At 34.8% G+C, this 19,305-nt stretch overlaps 3 protein-coding genes across 5 annotated transcripts; all 3 read left to right on the top strand.

Annotated features, from left to right (window-relative positions):
* The first annotated feature begins 2,027 nt into the window (after window positions 1-2,027).
* Window positions 2,028-6,047, top strand: LOC115700552 (uncharacterized). The gene is made up of 9 exons (XM_030628115.2): window positions 2,028-2,471; window positions 3,365-3,488; window positions 3,625-3,722; window positions 4,405-4,530; window positions 4,622-4,742; window positions 4,856-4,940; window positions 5,229-5,342; window positions 5,452-5,491; window positions 5,648-6,047. The coding sequence occupies exons 1-9, from the start codon at window positions 2,295-2,297 to the stop codon at window positions 5,798-5,800; spliced, it is 1,038 nt and encodes a 345-aa protein (XP_030483975.2). The 5' UTR covers window positions 2,028-2,294; the 3' UTR covers window positions 5,801-6,047.
* A 989-nt stretch (window positions 6,048-7,036) lies between these two features.
* On the top strand, window positions 7,037-10,667 carry LOC115701416 (isoprenylcysteine alpha-carbonyl methylesterase ICME). Its single transcript, XM_030629205.2, has 11 exons — window positions 7,037-7,930; window positions 8,097-8,173; window positions 8,308-8,377; window positions 8,466-8,549; window positions 8,660-8,734; window positions 9,228-9,329; window positions 9,411-9,551; window positions 9,652-9,717; window positions 9,824-9,967; window positions 10,199-10,289; window positions 10,417-10,667. The coding sequence occupies exons 1-11, from the start codon at window positions 7,629-7,631 to the stop codon at window positions 10,576-10,578; spliced, it is 1,314 nt and encodes a 437-aa protein (XP_030485065.2). The 5' UTR covers window positions 7,037-7,628; the 3' UTR covers window positions 10,579-10,667.
* Window positions 10,668-13,425: 2,758 nt separating this feature from the next.
* On the top strand, window positions 13,426-19,070 carry LOC115699423 (uncharacterized). Of its 3 annotated transcripts, none has more exons than XM_030626819.2 (12): window positions 13,426-13,836; window positions 14,119-14,550; window positions 14,683-15,008; window positions 15,103-15,180; window positions 15,349-15,451; window positions 15,981-16,069; window positions 16,667-16,778; window positions 16,927-16,980; window positions 17,074-17,122; window positions 17,367-17,467; window positions 17,836-17,951; window positions 18,058-19,070. In XM_030626819.2, the coding sequence occupies exons 2-12, from the start codon at window positions 14,143-14,145 to the stop codon at window positions 18,407-18,409; spliced, it is 1,788 nt and encodes a 595-aa protein (XP_030482679.2). In that variant the 5' UTR covers window positions 13,426-13,836; window positions 14,119-14,142; the 3' UTR covers window positions 18,410-19,070. The 3 variants fall into 3 exon arrangements, with proteins under 3 accessions (XP_030482679.2, XP_030482678.2, XP_030482680.2); XM_030626818.2 differs by having other exon boundaries at window positions 13,969-14,550; XM_030626820.2 differs by having other exon boundaries at window positions 13,426-14,550.
* Window positions 19,071-19,305: the final 235 nt, after the last annotated feature.

Raw genomic sequence — 19,305 nt, 5'->3', positions numbered from 1 at the left:
AATATGTTGGAAACACTCGTGTTGGTTTGTAGGGTCAGTCATCATTCCATGAAGCAACCAAAATGACGTACTCGTGTATAAGAGCCACCATTCTATGGGTCTAAGGGCCCAACAAAAACTTGAAGCGGGGACGTTACATTCTAAAACCCAAGCCACCACATCTTTTCAGCTTGCATATATTCTTCCACGCAGCAAGAGAAAGATATTTCTTCCTATTCATTCTGTCGATCCACCAAAAATGCCTAGTGATTTTATTGAGCTCAGAAAGAATAACAGTAGGCAATTTGAAAATTGACATGGAATAGGTAGGAAGAGCTTGAACCACACTATGGATAAGAATAGTACGACCTAATTGAGAGAGGAATTTTGCCTTCCAACCTTCCATACGGCTGACTACTTTATCCATAACAAACTTGAAGTCTTTACAACAGTTGCCACAAACAAAAAGAGGGTTTCCTAAAAATTTCTCATCCCTTCCCATGACATCGAAATCCAACAACTCAAGAAGTTCGTCCTTTAGTTGAGCATTGGAATTATTGGAAAAAGTAATTTTGGATTTGTTAATGGTGAGTTATTTCCTAGACTAGAGGCAATACCTTTCCAGACAATCAAGAATCACACCCATAGTTTGAGCATTCGCCCTCCCAAAAAGGAGAGTATCATCCGCATACATCAAATGTGGAATAGACGTCCCCCTTCTAGAGATTTTGACCCCTTCCAACAGACCACAAGCCTCCTTAGCATACAGAAGCCTCGAGAGGACTTCAGAACACAAAATAAAAATATATGGGGATAGAGGGTCACCTTGGTGGATTCCCCTTGGAGGGTAGAAAGTTTTGGTGGGACCATCATGTAGAACATGATCAGATGGATAAACTTCTAATTGAACCAAATGCTTTGAGGACAGTTTCAATGAAGTTCCACTCCAATCTGTCATAAGCTTTAGACATATCACATTTGATGCCAAGATAAGCTTTTCCCTCTTTTATGCTTAAAATCATTGATAACTTCTTGAGAAAATGTAGAGTTTTCAACAATCTACCTTTGACAAATTTCGATTGGTTAGGCGATATGAGATTACTCAAAACCCCACAAAACCTATTTGCAAGAATCTTGGCCACAATTTCGTACACATTACATAGGCTAATCGGCTTATAGTTGTCCAAACATTTAGTAGAGTTCTGTTTAAGAATCAAAACCAGGAAGGTGCAGTTAATCTCAAAGAGAAATTGGCACGAACAAAAAAAAATTTGCACAAAAATTAACCACATGATCCCCAACAGTGCTCCAATACACCTTATAGAATTTGGCAAGAAATCCATTGGAGTCTGTGAACTTTAATGGGGGAGGTCCAAAACCACTTTCTTCACCTCCTCCACCTCTAACACCACCGTAAGAATCTCATTCTAATTCTCATAAATGAAACCTTGAATTATATCAAAAATTTCTCGAGAGATAATAGGATTAGAAGAATGGAACACCTTGGAAAAATTATCCTATAAGTAAGAATCAATGTCACACCTCTCCTCGATTCAGGACCTTTCATCAGTGAAAATGGTCCAAAATAAAATTGCATCATCTTCTAACAACTATGGAAGCGTGAAAACTTAGAATTCCTATCACCCTTTGCAAGCGATAGTTTTCTAAATTGCTTATTCCAAATCGATTCCTATCTAATTTTTATTTTTTCAATTTCAAGTAACAGATTTCTCGAATTGTATATTCTCCTAGGAAGGCATCCTATTATGAATTTCTACCAAAATCTTTTACAGCATACTTAGCTTAGCCTTTCGAAAACTAAAATACTCAATATTACAATGTTTAAGAGCCTCAGTGTATTTCCACCAAAATCATATTTAAATTATTTTTTTAAAAAATAAAAATTTATGATTTGGACCAATTAAAAATTGATACGGAGCAATTTACTTAATACTTGACAATCTACAAATTTCTAGAGATACAAATTAAGTATTATTACTATAAAATATTAAATTTAAATATTTATTTACATTTAAATTTAAATATTTATATTGTAAATCGAGAGTCAATTTTGTAGGGAATAATTATGTTCTCTTACATAAGAAAAACACTATAAACGACGTCGTTGGAATAGGCAGAAGAAGTAAAGAAGGAAAGATCGTGGTCCTTGTCTTCTTCGTCGCGTTCATCACATCAACCCAGTCCTCGCCCAAGGGAAATTGGAGATTTGGGTTTTGCAGTTGTGTAGTGCACCATCTTCTTAGTCTACTCTACTCTACTCAGAACTGAGTGCGGAGGACCGTACCAAAACCAGAATGGGTGAAGAGAGAGAAGACCCCCAAAAGCTCAAGAGGTTAGCCGCCGCTTCCTATGACTACGAGAACGATTCCAGATGGGACGATTACTGGTCTAACGTCCTCATTCCACCACATATGGCTTCTCGTTCCGGTGTCATTGATCACTTCAAGCGCAAGTTCTACAAGCGTTACATCGTCCGTACTCTTCTTTTTCTAGTTTATCAACTTCTTTCCCATTTTCTCTTTTCTTGCTCATCTAATCTTTATGTTGTATTCTGTACTGTTTGATTTCTTGGAATTTGGAGTGAAACCCATGAATTTTATCTAGGGTTTTTGCTGTTTTGAGTAATTGGATAATTTTGAGAACTGGTCTTTTGTATTTAAGTATGTTGATTTATTGAATTCTGTTGTCCCAAGATGATAAATAATATGTGAATTGATTAGATTTTACTGGGGATGCTAAACTTAGTGTGTGGATTTCATTTTAGGTTGATCGTTTCTGGAGTCCTGGCAATTTATTAGTATTTATTGTCCAGATTAGACTTTGTTTAGGCTCCAAGTATAGATTTCGACTGTCCTTTTTCTGTGGTTGTTGCTATGACAAGTGAAGAACTGAATCGATATGGGGATTCTGATTCCGCCTTTATTGCGATTTGTGTTTGATACTCTCAAGATTTTACTTCTGATAAAAAAGAAAAGAAAAAAACAGATATTTTACTATCTATTTTTGGGATATTTGAGAGTATATTTCTATCATTTCCTGTCTTTTACGTGTAGATTTCGAAAGGGGAAAGAGTTACAATGTATAAACGCAATGATACAAACATAAGATGTTATATATACCTATGTTCTAGGATTGGTAACTGATCAATGATGTTGCTTTTCTGTTTATGGAACTTGCTTGTCACTGATGATCTTTCATATTAATTTCATCAGTAACAACTTCTACCAAGAAAAAATTCATCAGTTACAAGACAAATTTATATAGCACACGTTTATTTTGATTTCACATCTAATTTTAGCTTTCTCTTGGTTTTGGCATCGTTTTTAGATTGACTATTTGATCCTGTTAATATTTACATGTACAGGATCCTGATCTTGAGGTAGAGAGTCTAGATGCGATGTCTTCTGGCAGTTCTTCTCAGCCAGCAAGATCTGCCTCACCGTCATCCAGGCCAGAACCTAATGTCCAACCTCGTCCTCGCAGCACTGGTAGAGATTCTTTTATAGTTTCCCCTCCCAATCTAATCTCTGTAGCTTGAGACACAACAATGATAATCTTTTTCTGAATCATCAAATTGAATTTGCTAGTGATTATTGATTCTAATCGTTATCTGTGATTCTGTAGGGTCAACTGCCCAACCTTCAGGAGCATCACCAGCTGCAGGCCCCCCAACTTCGTTACGCTGGGACCGACAAACCATTCAGTTCTCTGTCAATGCATGGGTATATCTTTTAGGCATCTACTAAAATGTCATACATCTCCCTTACACAGAATCCGAGTTGTTACATATTAAGTAGAATTTTAACTGTCCCAGGGATATATGCTTAGCATGTTTCATTTTTGCTTATTTGAGTTTCCTTTTTTTTTCAGAGTCTGAGTTTGGATCTGCCAACTCAGACCATTGACTTTAAAGTTGCATTTGAGTTTCTCAATTAGCAAAACTTCTTTTTCTTTGAGGAAGCATAGAAGGTGGTGCTGATGTTATTCCAGTCCATTACTTTTGTGATGAGTGGGTTGGGGGACACAATGATTCCTTCATTATGCTCAACGTGTAATATTTGAATGGTTTTATGCATATTATCTTTGAAAGCAGCCTTTGTGTCCATGGTTTCTATAGTTTTAATAAAATTTTCAGTGTAAAAGTGATGGGCTATTGGTATGTCAATGTCTGACAACAATAAGATGTAGTTGTAGGAAATGGTTTGATTGCTTGAGTTAACTGAGTAAACCATATTTGTTAATATGTTGCCCATTAATAGTTTTAAATGGACTACATATCAAAGAAGTTGAAGAATCTTTTTCCTTTTTTAAGTGTTTCACATAGGTAATCTAAGCACTTGTGTATACTGTATATTGGGGGGTCTTTTTTTTACCTTTGTTATAATTTCTTTTTCTACCCTGCAGGTGTTTGCTGTGGCTATGCTTGGTATTTTTCCGTTAGTACCTAAATTTCTTTCCCATAGGGCATATCGTCTTTCATTTATGGGAACAGCATGTTCCTCTCTGTACTCTTTGTACTCGCTATACGGGGTAAGTGTCACATTTAACACCTCTGTAAGCATTTCTTTAATGACACTGTTTATTGTTTGCTTTAACATATGCTTGTTTTTTATTATTTCAGAAACCAAGGGCTTGGAACCTACCAGCTTTGCAAGTTTACTTCCAGTCCATAATTGCGACAAAGGATTTTATCTACTTTATTTACTGTCTTAGTTTTGTCTCATCACAACTTTGCCTTAAATGTGAGCACCTGGTCTTTTATATCGTATTATCAAATTGTCCTAGTAGGTTCATATTTCCACTTTAGAGTCATCTCCAAATTGTGCAAATATTGATGTTTTGATATCTGTTGCAGTTGCTCTGATTCCAATTTTATGTCGAGCTCTTGAACATGTTACCAAATTCCTTAGGCGCAACTTCAGTCGATCCTCCTTTTACAGGTAGAACAAAAAGTACTAGCATTTGTTTTTTTATTTTATTTTAGTTTTGGACTTTGGGCTATATTCTACAAGATTTCAGGATTCTTAGGTGTAATTTCAGTGTAAGGATTCTTGGTAATTAATCATTTATCTCCCTGACTACTACATGATCTGAAAGATTGAAGTTTCATTTTACTATGCATGACACGAGTCATTCTCTTCATGAACAAAAGGCCTGCTGATATTTGTAATTACTATGGATTTTCTAAGAAACTTGTTGTATGAATAACCAATGTTGTTTGCCTGCAGGAAGTACTTGGAAGATCTTTGTGTTTGGGTGGATTCAAACATAACAACGCTCAGCATTCTCTCTTCACAGGCTGAGATTGGACTTGGCTTTCTTTTAATCCTATCTTTATTTTCGTGAGTTCCTCCATCTTCACCCACATATGATGCAAATCACACTAAACCATTCCTTTGTCCTTACTCCTTATATCGACTTACAAGTATTCTTAAACTTCACTTATTGCAGGTGGCAACGAAACATTATACAAACATTCATGTACTGGCAGGTTAGATCCAATTCCTTGATCACCTGTTGAGACACGGAAAGAAACCATGTTATCATGTCTGTTTTGGCCTTTTATATTTATAAATGCAGCACGGTTTGTTTTCCCGTAGTTGAATCTAGAAAAACGATCCTCATTCGGGTTACTTTGTTGTTGCAGCTTCTGAAACTGATGTACCAGGCCCCTGTGACTGCTGGGTACCATCAAAGTGTATGGAATAAGATTGGATTGACTGTTAATCCACTGATCCAGCGGTATGCCCCATTCCTAAATTCTCCACTTTCCGCTGCTCAGAGGTGGTGGTTCAGGTAGACAAGACACTCTTTGAGATTAAGAAGAGACGGATATCTCTGAGGATTTCTTTGGATTAGTTTTACTATATAAGCAAAAATTACATTTTCAGATATATATATGAATGACCAAATGACCATTTTTGTTTAGATATGGTTACAGTTTTTTTCCCTGTTTACCAGAGGTAGCGTTTGGATCTAATGATAAACTTTTAGCAATAATTGACGAAAAATAACTCCATAATCAGTTATTGATTCTGTTATCTCAATCTCAAAATTGTCTGTTAGGTGTTTATTATTTATTTATTCATAAATGTTAGCCTGAAATGAAATGTATTGGGGAGAAAATCATGAAAGAAGTAGATTTGTGAAATGAAAATGGCCCCCTAGTTTTGATTATCATGATTGGGATATTGACTAATGATAATATAATATTGCTATGAATATCAACACACCAATATTCTAGTTTCTTCGAAAAGGAAAAAAGAGAAGAAAAAAAAAAGCAAGATTGAAATTGAGGCACGGCATGTATTATTTTGATGCTTTCTATTGTGGATAATGTATTGATCACACAAACCTTGTGCCTTAATGTCCATTCATAGCAAGGGATGTATTCTTTTCTATTTTTTTTTTTTTAAAAGGATACGAATTAATAATGTGTTAATTGTGAATGAGAATCATCCCATCCCATTAAAAAAATCAAATAGAAAGGGGTATCTTTTGTTTTGTTTTCTAATCTAATTATTCCATTTGTCATTTCTAAATTTTGTGTCACAAACAAGTTATCTCTGACTCTTGCATGTGAAAGAGACCAGAATAATATTTTAGCATATGCCTAAAAATGCCCTCTTTTTGCTTCACTTTCTCATTAGAAAACGGTATTCATTTTTTTTTTCAGCTAGTTCCGATTCAATCTTTAATATTTTAATACTTTATTTTTGGCCATTGGCCATATATATTTATATATCCAAATTTGGACGTTGTCACACCACTCACTTAACATAAAATTGTAGGTAGCTTCTAAATTTAGTAAAACAAACAGTAAGCTCATCCATCGGTGTATATGTTTCCTAATCTTATCTGATGTGTTGGGTCAAAAGCTTACGTAATTAGCTTCATATTGCCAAGAAGCAACTCTACAAGGTAAAAAAAAGACACTTGACAAAGTGGCTTGGGTTAACTTCCACGACTCACCAACCACACTAAATAATATTACTATGATAAATATCAAAAGCAAGAAGAGTTCAAATTGCAATCGATTATTTTTATAATTTTCTCGTCAAAGATTTTAATACATACATTTACATATTAATTTTTCACTCTAAAATAACCTACACAATTAAGTTTTCTTTTCTATTTATGAAAAATCATGTTAAACAAAAGGAAGAAGAAGAGCGAACTAAGAATTAACTAACTAAACGGTAACAAATGAATCAATTTACAAGAGCATCACGTACTCTCAAAAATTTTATGTTGCATGGTAGTAAAAACATTATATTTAAATTGATGCCCACATAAATTTTTTAAAAATTAAAATGTGGTCCCCAATATTTTGTTTAATTGTAACGTGGCACCATATTCACGAGACACACACCAGTCTTTTTTTCTCTTCTTCTCAACGGTTCCGGACTCTTTTGCAAAAAGACAAAAAAGCTAATCCATGAGCGCGCTTACCTATACAAATTACAAACCAAGCACACACATATATATTGTGTTTCAATTTTTATTTTTCTTTTCAAAAAAAGTTTACATTTTCGAAAAACTTTTCACTCACGCCCTCACTATATAAATATTTATCATCTATCGAATCCTCTGGCCCCGGGATCTGATTCCTTCTTCCACGGCCGACGATGGAATCTTCTCCGGTGACTAAGTCGGACTCGGAGCATCTGCGTTCCTCTTCGTCACTTGGAATCGGCCGAGATTTAGTCGATTTCGATGACCGCCAAGATAAACCGTTACTTGATCGTGTTGTGAGTGAGCCCGTAGCCACAGGGAATTTCAACCACCAAAGGCGCCGCCGTGTCGGTGCAAGGCCTGCCGCCTTGGATCGGCCGCGAAGGCAACAGTCGTTAAGCCGTGATATTGGACACGCTGCTAAAGAGACGTATTTGATCACTGGACTTAGCTTCAAGCTCCTTCGATATCTCGGGTAAAATTTGATACGAAAATGTCTGGATGGATTTTTACGATTTTTGTGTGGAGTAGATGAAATTGGAGTTTTTAGTTGTTTTAGTGAAAGAAGTTTACATTTCCTTTTTCTAGTTCGATTTTGATTTGATGAATATGTTTGAAGTTTAATAGTAATTTTTATTCAGGGTAGGCTATCGGTGGATCACAAGATTACTCGGACTTGGTTTTTATGCTCTGTTACTTATGCCTGGTTTTCTTCAAGGTGGCTTCTGTCTTCATATAAATATATATATTTCTCTATCTATTGTTAAAACTCATTTATGTCTCTTTAAAAAGAAGAAAGAAAAAAGAAAAACTCATTTATGCTTACTTATTAGGCTATTAATTTGTATGTAGTCGCATATCATTACTTCTTCTCAAGCCACGTCCGGAGAAGTATTGTGTATGGCGATCAACCGAGAAATAGGTATGCTTTTTTTCTTTTATCTTCTGTTTTGAATGATTTAAGTTATGAATCAGATACCAATGTGTTATGGGTTATTGTAATTTTACAGGTTGGATTTATATTTACCAGCAAATAGTACTGATGAACCAAAGCCAGTTGTGATATTTGTAACTGGTGGAGCTTGGATTATTGGGTTAGTGATGATACAAATCAATGCAATCACTTATGTCTCTGTACCATGTGAGTTTGGTCTAATTATATTCCTTATTGTTATTAAATTGAATAGTCTTTCTGTGGATTCAGGTACAAAGCATGGGGTTCTCTTTTAGGACTGCAGTTAGCAGAAAGAGATATCATAGTGGCATGCATTGATTACAGGTAAATAAAATATCATTTAAAGCAGATATGCTGCAATGCATTGTTATCAATAGTACCATTGGGCATAACTGGCTTGGGGAAAACCTTTAGTACATTTGATAATAAAATAAAAGAATTTATGTTATCTTTCAGCTCCAAATTGTCATTTCGAACAACCAAAAAAAAGTTGGAAAGTAATTATTAAAAACAAAAGAAAAAATAGATGCCCGTACATAATTTTGTAAGGTTTGTTTTCGTTGTTTGAGACTATTACAATTTGTGTTTCTGTGATAGTGTGACAATTTTACGAACAGAATAATTACCAAAAAGAAAAAAAAAAAATTATGTGACATCTTTCCTTTTCTTTCCTTTCCTTTGTTTTCAGTTTTTATTTTTTGTAGTCACTCATTACTGGAAAAGTCGATTATATATATTTAATTGTTAAAAATAACTCATTAATTTCCCATCTGCTGTCACCACCACGACTCATCTTATGCTGATATATTGATTGCAGAAATTTTCCCCAAGGTACGATCAGTGATATGGTAAAAGATGTTTGTCAGGGGATTTCATTTGTTTATAACAACATAGCATACTATGGTGGTGACACTGACAGGTGATTAACTATTTTCTTTCTTTCTTGCCTATATGAAATATTGTATTCTATTGACGATTTTTGTTGTGCTTATTTTAATAGAATTTATCTAATGGGTCAATCAGCTGGTGCACATATTGCTGGATGTGCTCTCTTGGAGTTGGCAATTCAAGAATCAGTGAAAGGAGAGAATGCTTCCGTAAAAGTTTCTGACTTGAAAGCTTATTTTAGTTTATCTGGAGGGTAAATTTCTGCTACTTTATCATAATTTATTATGAATGAGTTCTACTAATTAAGTCAGTTTCTTAAACTAATGAGTTTCCTTTGATGTGTATGGCTGCAGGTATAATTTACCTAATTTAGTTGATCACTTCCATAAACGAGGACTCTATCGGTCTATTTTCTTGAGGTACATAAAAATCAACATGTTTAATTTACTACCTGATTGCTGTACTATCTATAATAGCGCTCTGTCTCCGTCTTTTGATAGAGCTTTGTTTGTTATGTCATTCTAGCGTTATGGAAGGTGAAGAATCCTTGAAACAATATTCTCCTGAAGTTAGAATACTGGACCCAAGTATTAAAAATGCAATTTCGCTATTGCCTCCTATTATCCTTTACCATGGAACTGCAGATCTTTCTGTTCCTTCTGATGCCAGGTTAGAATGTTACCTTAGTAGATATTACATCTTTAGGAAAAATGATTCTTAAAAATTTCTTCATATGGGTCAGTTAAATTCTTACCAAAGTGCGACATTCTCACATGAATTAGTGAAAGAAATTCAACCAATTCTACTTCTCTGTATAAAGAACTAAATTTTCCACATTGAAGTAGGCATTACTAAGGTTTGGTACATTTTAAATAACATTTTGGTTCCTGATTCCTGCAGTCAAACCTTTTGTAATACTCTTCAAAAAGTTGGAGCTCAAGCTGAGCTTATACTGTATGAAGGAAAGACTCATACCGATTTGTTTCTTCAGGTAAGCGATTTTTTGATTAGTTCTAAACTACTAAATTTAGCTTCCTAGATAAAAGCTTAAATAAAACTGGCCTTTCCATATGCCAAGCAAGCAACTTATAATTCTTGAATGCAAATTTGTATTTCAGGACCCTTTGAGAGGTGGTAAAGATGAGTTGTTTGATCACATAGTTTCTGTGATACATGCTGATGATAGGGAAGCTCTTGCCAAAGACGCTGCAGCGCCTCCAAGAAGACGCCTTGTTCCTGAGTTTTTGTTGAAGTTGGCTCGGAGGATCAGCCCTTTTTAGACCTGATATTGTTGGGCATATTATAATCATTTATATGTATTTGTTACAAAATCATAAGTTAATATAATTTATTTGTTTTAAAATCACAAGAGCAAGTCCTTCACTATACAAGAAAATGTTCTGTTTGTTTGAATGCCAGAACTAGATTGTAAAAGTTAGATTAGGATTAGATGAGTTTGTTTTTATGGTAAGATTCATTAAATGATTACACTCAAAACTGACCAATGCTTGACATTAACACTAGGGCTAGGAGCCATTGTATTTGATGAATTTTTACGAGCATTTTCCATTGATTAAAAGCAGACACTACACTATTTGTAACAGAACTTTTACTTTGCCAAACCAGGTCATATCTAGCACGCTAGAGAGACCAACAAATTATGGCAACATGACACACCTTCGTCTTTGAGAAGCTTGTCGCAAGCTGTTGAAACCAACAAGTAAAATCTGTGGCCGAGAGGTTGCAAAGAACCACATCAACCCACTACCAACATGCTTTGGTTAAGGGACATTTGACTAAAATGTGGAGAATTGATTCTTCCATTCCTTGAAACATCGAACAAACAACAGAGATGTCAAAATGTCATCCTTTTAATTGAGTTAAAGTTGGTAGACAATCGGAACATGCCCTCCATAACAAGTCTTTAACCGTAGGGGGAATTTCGAGATTTCATAAGTCTCTCCAAAGCCTAGAATTATTATTTTCCAATCACCTTTCATGAAGCACTTAAAGAAGTTGGTAAGTGCTTTTAACACTATACATCTCTGGATTTTCTTTAAACTAATACCAATGATCCAACAACATATAGTAAAAATTAACAAAATTAATCACACAAGGCAGAATCATCGATAAACCATCGATCATCGATAAACCATCGATATACTATCGATAAATCATCGATAATAATGATGATAGTTTATCGTTAGTATATCGATGGTAGGTTGACATTTTTTTTGCTTGGTATTTTAGTTGATTATCGATGGTTTATCAATAGTATATTGATTATTTATCGATGATCTGCATTGTATGATTAATTTTTCTATTTTTTGTTACATTTTGTCCTAGATTGAAATAGTGTCTATATAACATCGAAAAATTATTAAAATTGTCATCCCTTACTTTCTTTCTTTAATTATCGAGAAGATATCAATATATAATCGAAAAAGTATCGATAATTTGTTAAAAAAATTCAGTTTGGCGAGAAAACTAGATCTCGCCATTTCAAAGAAAAATCAGAAAAATAACACCAAGATAAAGAACAACCACACAGATATATCGAAAATAAACTACATACTAATCTAAACGTTTAAGAAATCCTTTGAACAACACTTACCAATTATTCATGTGAATGTGTATGATTCTTTTTGATGATAAGGTCTGACCATTCACCGAGATAGGTCGAGAGACAGAGAGCAAAGAGATTGAGAAAGAGCTAGTTGAGATAGAGAGTGTTAGAGAGAGAGAGAGTCGAGTGATAAAGAGAGAACCAAGTGATAGAGAGAGCTAATAGAAAGGGAGTGTGTGATTAGTTTAGTTTTTTTTTTTTTAATTAGCTAAAGATAAAATAGAACAAATATTCATTCAAAAAAAAAAAAAATAGAACAAATATATAAACAAAAGAATTATTTTGTATAAATTAATTGAGAGTTTAAATTTCTTTTATATGGTATTATTTTTTAAAGAGTATTGCTATTTGTTATTAGCCAACAGTAATACATAGTATTTTTTTTATAAGTGACACCTTAAAATTAATTAATAATATTACCTAAAATAATTATATAAGTGAGGCGATCTAATTGTAGCTTTTAAACATGCAAAATAAAATTGGGTAATTTGTGGCATAAATACTAAGTTTAATTCTCAGTTGTAAATAAATACCCAAGTTTAATTTTTAGCGGTAATAATATCTAAGTTATATTTTGGAACTCTGTAAGTACCTGAACATTAAATGTCAAATCATTATTCACGTTTTATTTTTTTATTGGTACATATAAATTATTTCCTAAAAAAATAATAAAAATTCATGACTAGATCAATTAGAGATTATCACGTAGCAATTTACTTAATATTTAACCATTAGTATTTATATAGTTTTAGAAATATAACTTAAGTATTATTAGTAAAAAAATTAAACTATTTATACCACACAATACTCAATAAAATTTGCTTTGGCCACAATTTCGGCATGTGGTTTGATGAGTGAGAAAAATAAAAGGAAAGATTATTTAAGGAAGTAATTTTATATGGGAAATTTGATTTTCTATGCTTAGAAAATCAAAAAATTTGATTTCTAAACCAATAATTAAAACCCTAAAAAAACTATACCTTTTTTTTCAAAATCCCAAAAATACCCCTCTCATTATTCTCAACCATCTCTCTCTCTTCCTCCTTTCTCTCTCAAAGCAATCCCACCCGAAACCCAACTAAGAAAGCACCAAATCCAACCGATCCACCTCCGGCGTTCCACCCAAAACGCCGATCGACCACCACCCACGGTGAACCACCGCACCCACGGTAGACCGCACCCACCCACCGACGGTAGACCGCACCCACCGACGGTAGACCACCACCTGCGATTTTCTCTGAAACTTTTTTTTTTTTTTTTTCCCTGCGATTTGAGAGAGGGAAGAAGACAAAGGTCCGATGGTCGGACCTTTATTTATTTATTTATTTATTTATTTTTTCTGCGATTTTGGAGAGAGAGGAAGAAAGAGTCCGATGGTCGGACCTTCGGGTCCAATGGTCGGACCCGAAGGTCCGACCGGGTCCGACCGGCTTTAATTTTTTTTTTTTTTTTCTGCGATTTGAGAGAGAGGGGAAGAGAGAGGTCCGATGGTCGGACCTTGGGGTCCGATGGGTCCGATTGGTCGGACCCCATCGGACCCCATGGTCCGACCATCGGACCTGGGGTGTGGGATTATTGGGACCGGCTAGATAGAGAGAGAAAGAGAGATAGTTTTAGTTTGGGGGTATTTTTGGGGTTTTGAAAAAAAAGGTATAGTTTTTTTAGGGTTTTAATTATTGGTTTAGAAATCAAATTTTTTGATTTTCTAAGCATAGAAAATCAAATTTCCCTTTTATATTCTCACATTTTCCCTGTTCCGTGTTCGAAGCTATAGTTTCAGAAATTTGATTCCGGGGTTTCATCACTGCGTGTGCTGCTAAAGCCAGAATCCATGAACGGGTAGGAGGGAGAGACCTCTTAACGTTAAAGGGTTTGGCTCTTGTCACTTTTTCGAAATTAAACGACACAACAAGTATGCCAAACTATCTCTTACTCCTTTTGTTTGATTTTATTCATTTATGAATCAAGATTATGAATTTAGGGCAGAACTTTGATCTGGGTTTTGAAAAATATCGAGTATTGCTTTATTATATCTGGAATTCAGGTCTGTTGGGCAGCCCCAATCGACATTAATGCTTTGCTTAGTTTAATTGCTTTATTATTGGAGCCGAGAGTTGAGACCTTAGATAAAGCCTAATAGACATAGTAGAACCTGGGCTGAACTTCTCTTTTCTTGTATTTACCCAATTGTAAGGTCTAGAGATAGGAGTGGTTTGAAATGGGCAGTACAAGCAAGAAGAAGAAGAAACAAGTAGAGGAATCTAGCGATGAATCCTCACTCTCTGAGGGAAGCTCTGACTACTCTAAACGATCCTCTAAGAGTAGTCAGCGCCGGCACCGTCATCGAAACGATGGCAGTTCAAGAAGAGAGAGAAAGAGGAGGGAAAAGGAGGAGAAAAGGAAGAGACGTAGAGAGAGAAGAGATAGAGAGAGAAAGAGAAGGAAATTGGGGAAGGAGGATAAGAAGAAGTATAGGGATTATGATTCTGATAGTGATGATGACTCTGAGCATGGGTCTTCTTCAAGTGATGGCGATTCAGAACCAGAACAAAGTCGGGTTCAACCCCAGGTTGCATTGCAAGAGTTGTTGAAAGAGTTTCCTAATGTTGTGAACGATTTAAAACAGGTAATGTCTGATTATATTTTCTTTGCAGAAGTAGTTTATTGTTCCATGACAAGACTGTTCTGGTCCCATTCTATGCAATAATAAGGTATAGTAATAGTAGCTGATTAATTGCTAACATTGTATGTGATTTAGCTTTTGGAAATGATCGATAATGGACAAGCTGTTGACATAAATGGTGTATCCGAAAGATCTCTGGTTAAGCACTTAAAGAAGCTGTTTCTTTCTTTAAGTCTCAAGGAAAATAGTGATAAAGTCTTTACACTTCCTTCAAATGTTCGTCCCACTTTGGAGGTCATTGCACCCCTACTTCTCAGTTCTATGGAACCTAAAACTGAAGAAGCTGGTCAATCTGTACCATTGGATGACACAAATCCAGCTCTGGGTGTTGATAACAAGCTGGAGACAAATGATAACAACATGGCATGCCCAGCAGATGATTCTTTTGGTCCTAAACGGAGGTGAATGAAATTCCATTTTTCATTTTCCTTAAATCTGTATGTTTACGTGTCCCCTTCATCTACATTGCCTAAAATCATATGAAATTTGTGGCAGGATTATTGGCCCCGCCATGCCATCTGCCGAGTTACTTGCTGCTGCTGCTAAATTAACAGAAGCACAGGCTGAACTCAGGTCTTTATTATCTTTAATGCACTTTATAAATTTATATATATATGTATAATGTGTATAATGTATGTATATATTACAATAAGAATTTCTCAAATTTCATTTGATCACAATTATGGTGGATGTCTTGGGTGTTGACTGGTATTTTTGACTATATTATATTGATATATCTAGAGATGCTGAGTTGGAGGAAGATGCTGCATCATTTATAGGACCTGCACCACCTGCTATGGTCGCTGAAGCAGCTTCAGCAAATGAAGCAGAACGATTTGAAGAGGTATCATAGTAGCTTATTATTGATCAAACTTTACAGCATGGTCATATATGTTTTTGTGCTTTTACTGTTGCTTACGTGTTTATTTGGATTCATGTGTACATATGAATGATTGTCTTCATGTATGTCTGCACAGATGAACTTAACTTTTTGGTTCATGTGTAAATACGAATGATTCTTTTTATGTACGTTTGTATGGATGAATTTATATAGCTTTTATATCTCTACTCTGCTCATGTATGTACTGAAGCTTACAATCTGTTTTGTTCATACTTCATATATTACAATCTGTTGTAAACTGTCTTTCTTATTATTCTTCTTTATCCTCATTTTGCCTTTTTGTTTATGAAGTTACAATTGTTACTTATAGATTGTAATGTTTGCAACTTTGTATGCATCTTATTTGTTGCATCATCGGTAAATTTTAGGTTCAACACATTTTTTTGCTACTCGCTTGTGTGATTGTGTACTGGATTTCCTGGTAATTTATTATGAATGCAATAACTTGTAACTTCTTGTGTTGTCTTATCAGGTAACAAGAATTATGAATGTGGAGGCTGATTGCCCATACGAGATCTTGGGAATAAACCAAAATAGGACATCTGAGAACATAAAGAAAAGGTGAGTCCTGTAATATATTATTTATTATTCGTTATAGAATTTTCTTGGTGCATTCTTTAGTTGGGTATATTTTTGGGTTAGTATACTGAATGTTCCTTTCCTGCCTCTATCTAATTGTATATGGTATACACAAATTCATGAATGATACATTCTATAGTTGATTTAAAATTTGATCATTTATTTCCATACAATTTGTATAAACTAGGGCCTTATTTGTTCTTTTATTTATGTTAACCTCATTTTTTCAACATACTACTAAATTAGCATTTGTTGTGAATGTGTGACACATTTAAAACAGCTCTTATTTATTTTTATTTTGACCACCTTCCATTCCATCTTGGATTATTGTTATTGAAGTTGTGGATTTATTTGTTTGAAATATTTTAAACGATGAGTGACCAAACCAATTACATCTTTACCATGTATAGATGGTTAATCTATAAACAATTGAGCGGAGACGTCATTAGCTTAATGACTTAATGGGTTGCTATATGTTCCCAGGTTATAGCTATTTACAGGATCATTGATTATTGAGTTGGTTTTATGTGTGTTTGGGCGTGTAATTTTGACCACTACATGTTGCCATGCCATCTCTAGGTATTGGAAAATGTCTCTTTTGGTGCATCCTGATAAATGCACTCATCCTCAAGCGCATCAAGCATTTATCAAATTAAACAAAGCATTTAAAGAGCTACAAGATCCTGCAAAGGTGAGTTTTTTTGCAGACGAAATCTACTCCAAAATTAGAAAAAGATAACTTTCTACACGATCAATTTTCACCGTGACATGTCCTTCTGTTGTTGTTGTCGTTTAGCATGTAATTTGGTCTTCTTTTCAATATTGCTGTCTTTTTGTAGCGGCAAGCACTGGATGAGAAAATCAAAGTAAAGGAGGAACAAGAGAAATTTAAGGTAAAAGTTCTAACTTCAATGTTACAACTCGGTCTGATTGTAATTGAGATTGATGTCATTGCTGATGTTTCATTTTCTCTTCCCCTGCTTTAGGTTGAATTACGAGCAATGCGTGAGGCTGCCCAATGGAGAAGGACACAAGGTTAGTTGATTGAGGGTCTACTGCTATATTTATTTTCTTACTACATGTTTGAGTTTAGTATCCTAAATAACAAGTTGAACTAGTACAGTTTTTTCATAATAGTACTATCGAGTGAATTAAACTTCAGGTTTTAGAACCAATTGAATAGATGGCATTTTGTAATGTTATTTTCTTTTAACGTGTTGATAATTTATGATTTTGTACTTGCTTGCTGATCTTACTAAGACACCAAATGTTTTGGTAGGTATATCCATGGAGGGTGATGAGGAGCTCCTCGCAGAGATGGAAGTTAAAGTTGCTCCTCAGCGAGATGAGTGGATGACAAATTTACCCCCAGAGAGGAAGGTAAGGTCTCAGATCCTATATTTCTTTTCATGATACAGGCATCACAATTCTCCCTCCACATTTCATAATTTTGGAGATCCCATTGTCATTGGATAGTCCTTTCCCGCTTATCCAGTAAATTATACACGAGTTTGATAAAATCAATTATCAAATCTTATCATTATGATTTATTTTGCTCCCTATTTCTTTTCAACATCTCATTTATTTAATTTTAAATCAATTGTTAGAAAAGATGAGTGGTTTTAACTTGTTTCCATTTAAACAAACGCTTGAGTGAAACTGAACCTTCATATAATTATATTCAGCCCTTTTAATAATATAATTATAAATTTTTGCCAAGGTCATAATGAAATGCTGTTTTTTTCCAGCCTGGGGGGATGCCAATGCAGTCAACCAGCTTTAGCAGAAATGCAAAGGAAGGACGTGGTGATACAAGTGCGTGGACAGATACCCCTACGGACAGAGCCCAAAAGGCAAAGACGAAGTGAGTAGTAATACTATTTAAAATTAGATTGTTTTTGCAGTAAATCATTGCTAGTTGCCTTTGAATTAACACATGATTTTGCTCCACATTTGGTGTCCCATGGCAGTTTCCTAGAAGCATATAACAAGGCTGCAGCACTGGCATCAAACGAAGTGGAGAAGAGTTTAGAAGCAGATTTGGTGGATAAATACAACAAAGAAAAACGATCAAAATCGTTGGTGCAAAAGCACCAAGAAAAAGCATTTGGTCGAACAAAGAAAAAATCTACAAAGCAACAACCATCCACAAAGCAACAACGGGAGAAGGATGAGTGGGCGGGGCAACATCCATGGAAGCCTTGGGATCGTGAGAAGGACTTGGTAGCTGGGCGACAAGATGTAAAGTTAGACCCAGGAAACATAGGTGAAGGTTTAACTTCCAGGTTTTCTTCGACATCATTTGAGAGGAATTTCCTTTGAGACAAGTCAGAGAACACAGAAAGGCCTTATCTTGTTCCATGCCAATATTGATTTAGTTGGTGGGTTTTCTGTCCCGAAGCAGTATTCTTATACTTATGTCGAATTTCACCATGACGCCAAGCATGTGGGATTGGAGAATTTGCCTTCAGCTGTATACACCAATTCATGTGGAAAAAGGGGGTGAGTTTTCTGATTTTTTAGTTCAAAGCAAAAATCAGGAAAAGAAGCCTTGCAGTTGCAGTAGTCAAGGTACACCAATCACCATTTAAAGTGTAATAAGTCTTCTACTGTGTCCTCAAGAGAAGATCTCATATAAGTTGGGCTTGGGAGTTTCAATTTCATTAACAAGAATTCTTTTCAGACTAATCACCATTTCCAATTATGGAGCAGCAGCAATATGATCCTTCCTTAGGCAGTTCATCACCCAAATGTTCTTCTATTCTAAGCTACAACGAATATTATCACTCACCAGTCACCACTCCATATAAAAAAAAGGATTTTTGAATAAATGCAATCTATTTATATATATAAATATATTTTTTTTTCCTAAGGTACGGTTATGTAAAGTAGCAGTGCTAGTAATTGTAACTTATCAATTACATAAACTTACTATTAACCTGTGGATTTGTTTTACTAACTTCACAAAATTACTGTTTTAAAAGTTTCAGAAGAATATTGTTATTTGCCTTCTTCAACTTTGTTACTATTAAGACCGTGTCCCAAGAATTATTAGTGATGTTAAGTATTATTTCTTAATTTTAAACGTTGGTAAAAATATGAGATTTTTCTTATAAATTAATGAGTAATTTGCAGCAAAACCCCCTCAACTATTAATTTACATGTAAAAAACTATCCAATTTTTATATTTTGGTGGAAAAATCTTTCAAAGTACTGTT

Source organism: Cannabis sativa, chromosome 8 (assembly GCF_029168945.1).
Source record: "Cannabis sativa cultivar Pink pepper isolate KNU-18-1 chromosome 8, ASM2916894v1, whole genome shotgun sequence".
Classification (NCBI taxonomy): Eukaryota; Viridiplantae; Streptophyta; class Magnoliopsida; order Rosales; family Cannabaceae; genus Cannabis; species Cannabis sativa.
The sequence above is the reverse complement of the archived record's forward strand: the minus strand, read 5'-3'. Positions and strand labels throughout refer to the sequence as shown.

Excerpts from the sequence above, each read along its gene's own strand:
- LOC115700552 (XM_030628115.2), top strand. The coding sequence starts at position 2,295 with ATGGGTGAAGAGAGAGAAGACCCCCAAAAGCTCAAGAGGTTAGCCGCC. Across the intron at positions 2,472-3,364 it reads AGTTCTACAAGCGTTACATC|GATCCTGATCTTGAGGTAGA; the intron begins GTCCGTACTCTT and ends TTACATGTACAG. Across the intron at positions 5,343-5,451 it reads TTAATCCTATCTTTATTTTC|GTGGCAACGAAACATTATAC; the intron begins GTGAGTTCCTCC and ends CACTTATTGCAG.
- LOC115699423 (XM_030626819.2), top strand. The coding sequence starts at position 14,143 with ATGGGCAGTACAAGCAAGAAGAAGAAGAAACAAGTAGAGGAATCTAGC. Across the intron at positions 15,181-15,348 it reads GAAGCACAGGCTGAACTCAG|AGATGCTGAGTTGGAGGAAG; the intron begins GTCTTTATTATC and ends TGATATATCTAG. Across the intron at positions 16,779-16,926 it reads AGCTACAAGATCCTGCAAAG|CGGCAAGCACTGGATGAGAA; the intron begins GTGAGTTTTTTT and ends GTCTTTTTGTAG.
- LOC115701416 (XM_030629205.2), top strand. The coding sequence starts at position 7,629 with ATGGAATCTTCTCCGGTGACTAAGTCGGACTCGGAGCATCTGCGTTCC. Across the intron at positions 8,174-8,307 it reads TATGCCTGGTTTTCTTCAAG|TCGCATATCATTACTTCTTC; the intron begins GTGGCTTCTGTC and ends ATTTGTATGTAG. Across the intron at positions 9,330-9,410 it reads TATGGTGGTGACACTGACAG|AATTTATCTAATGGGTCAAT; the intron begins GTGATTAACTAT and ends TTATTTTAATAG.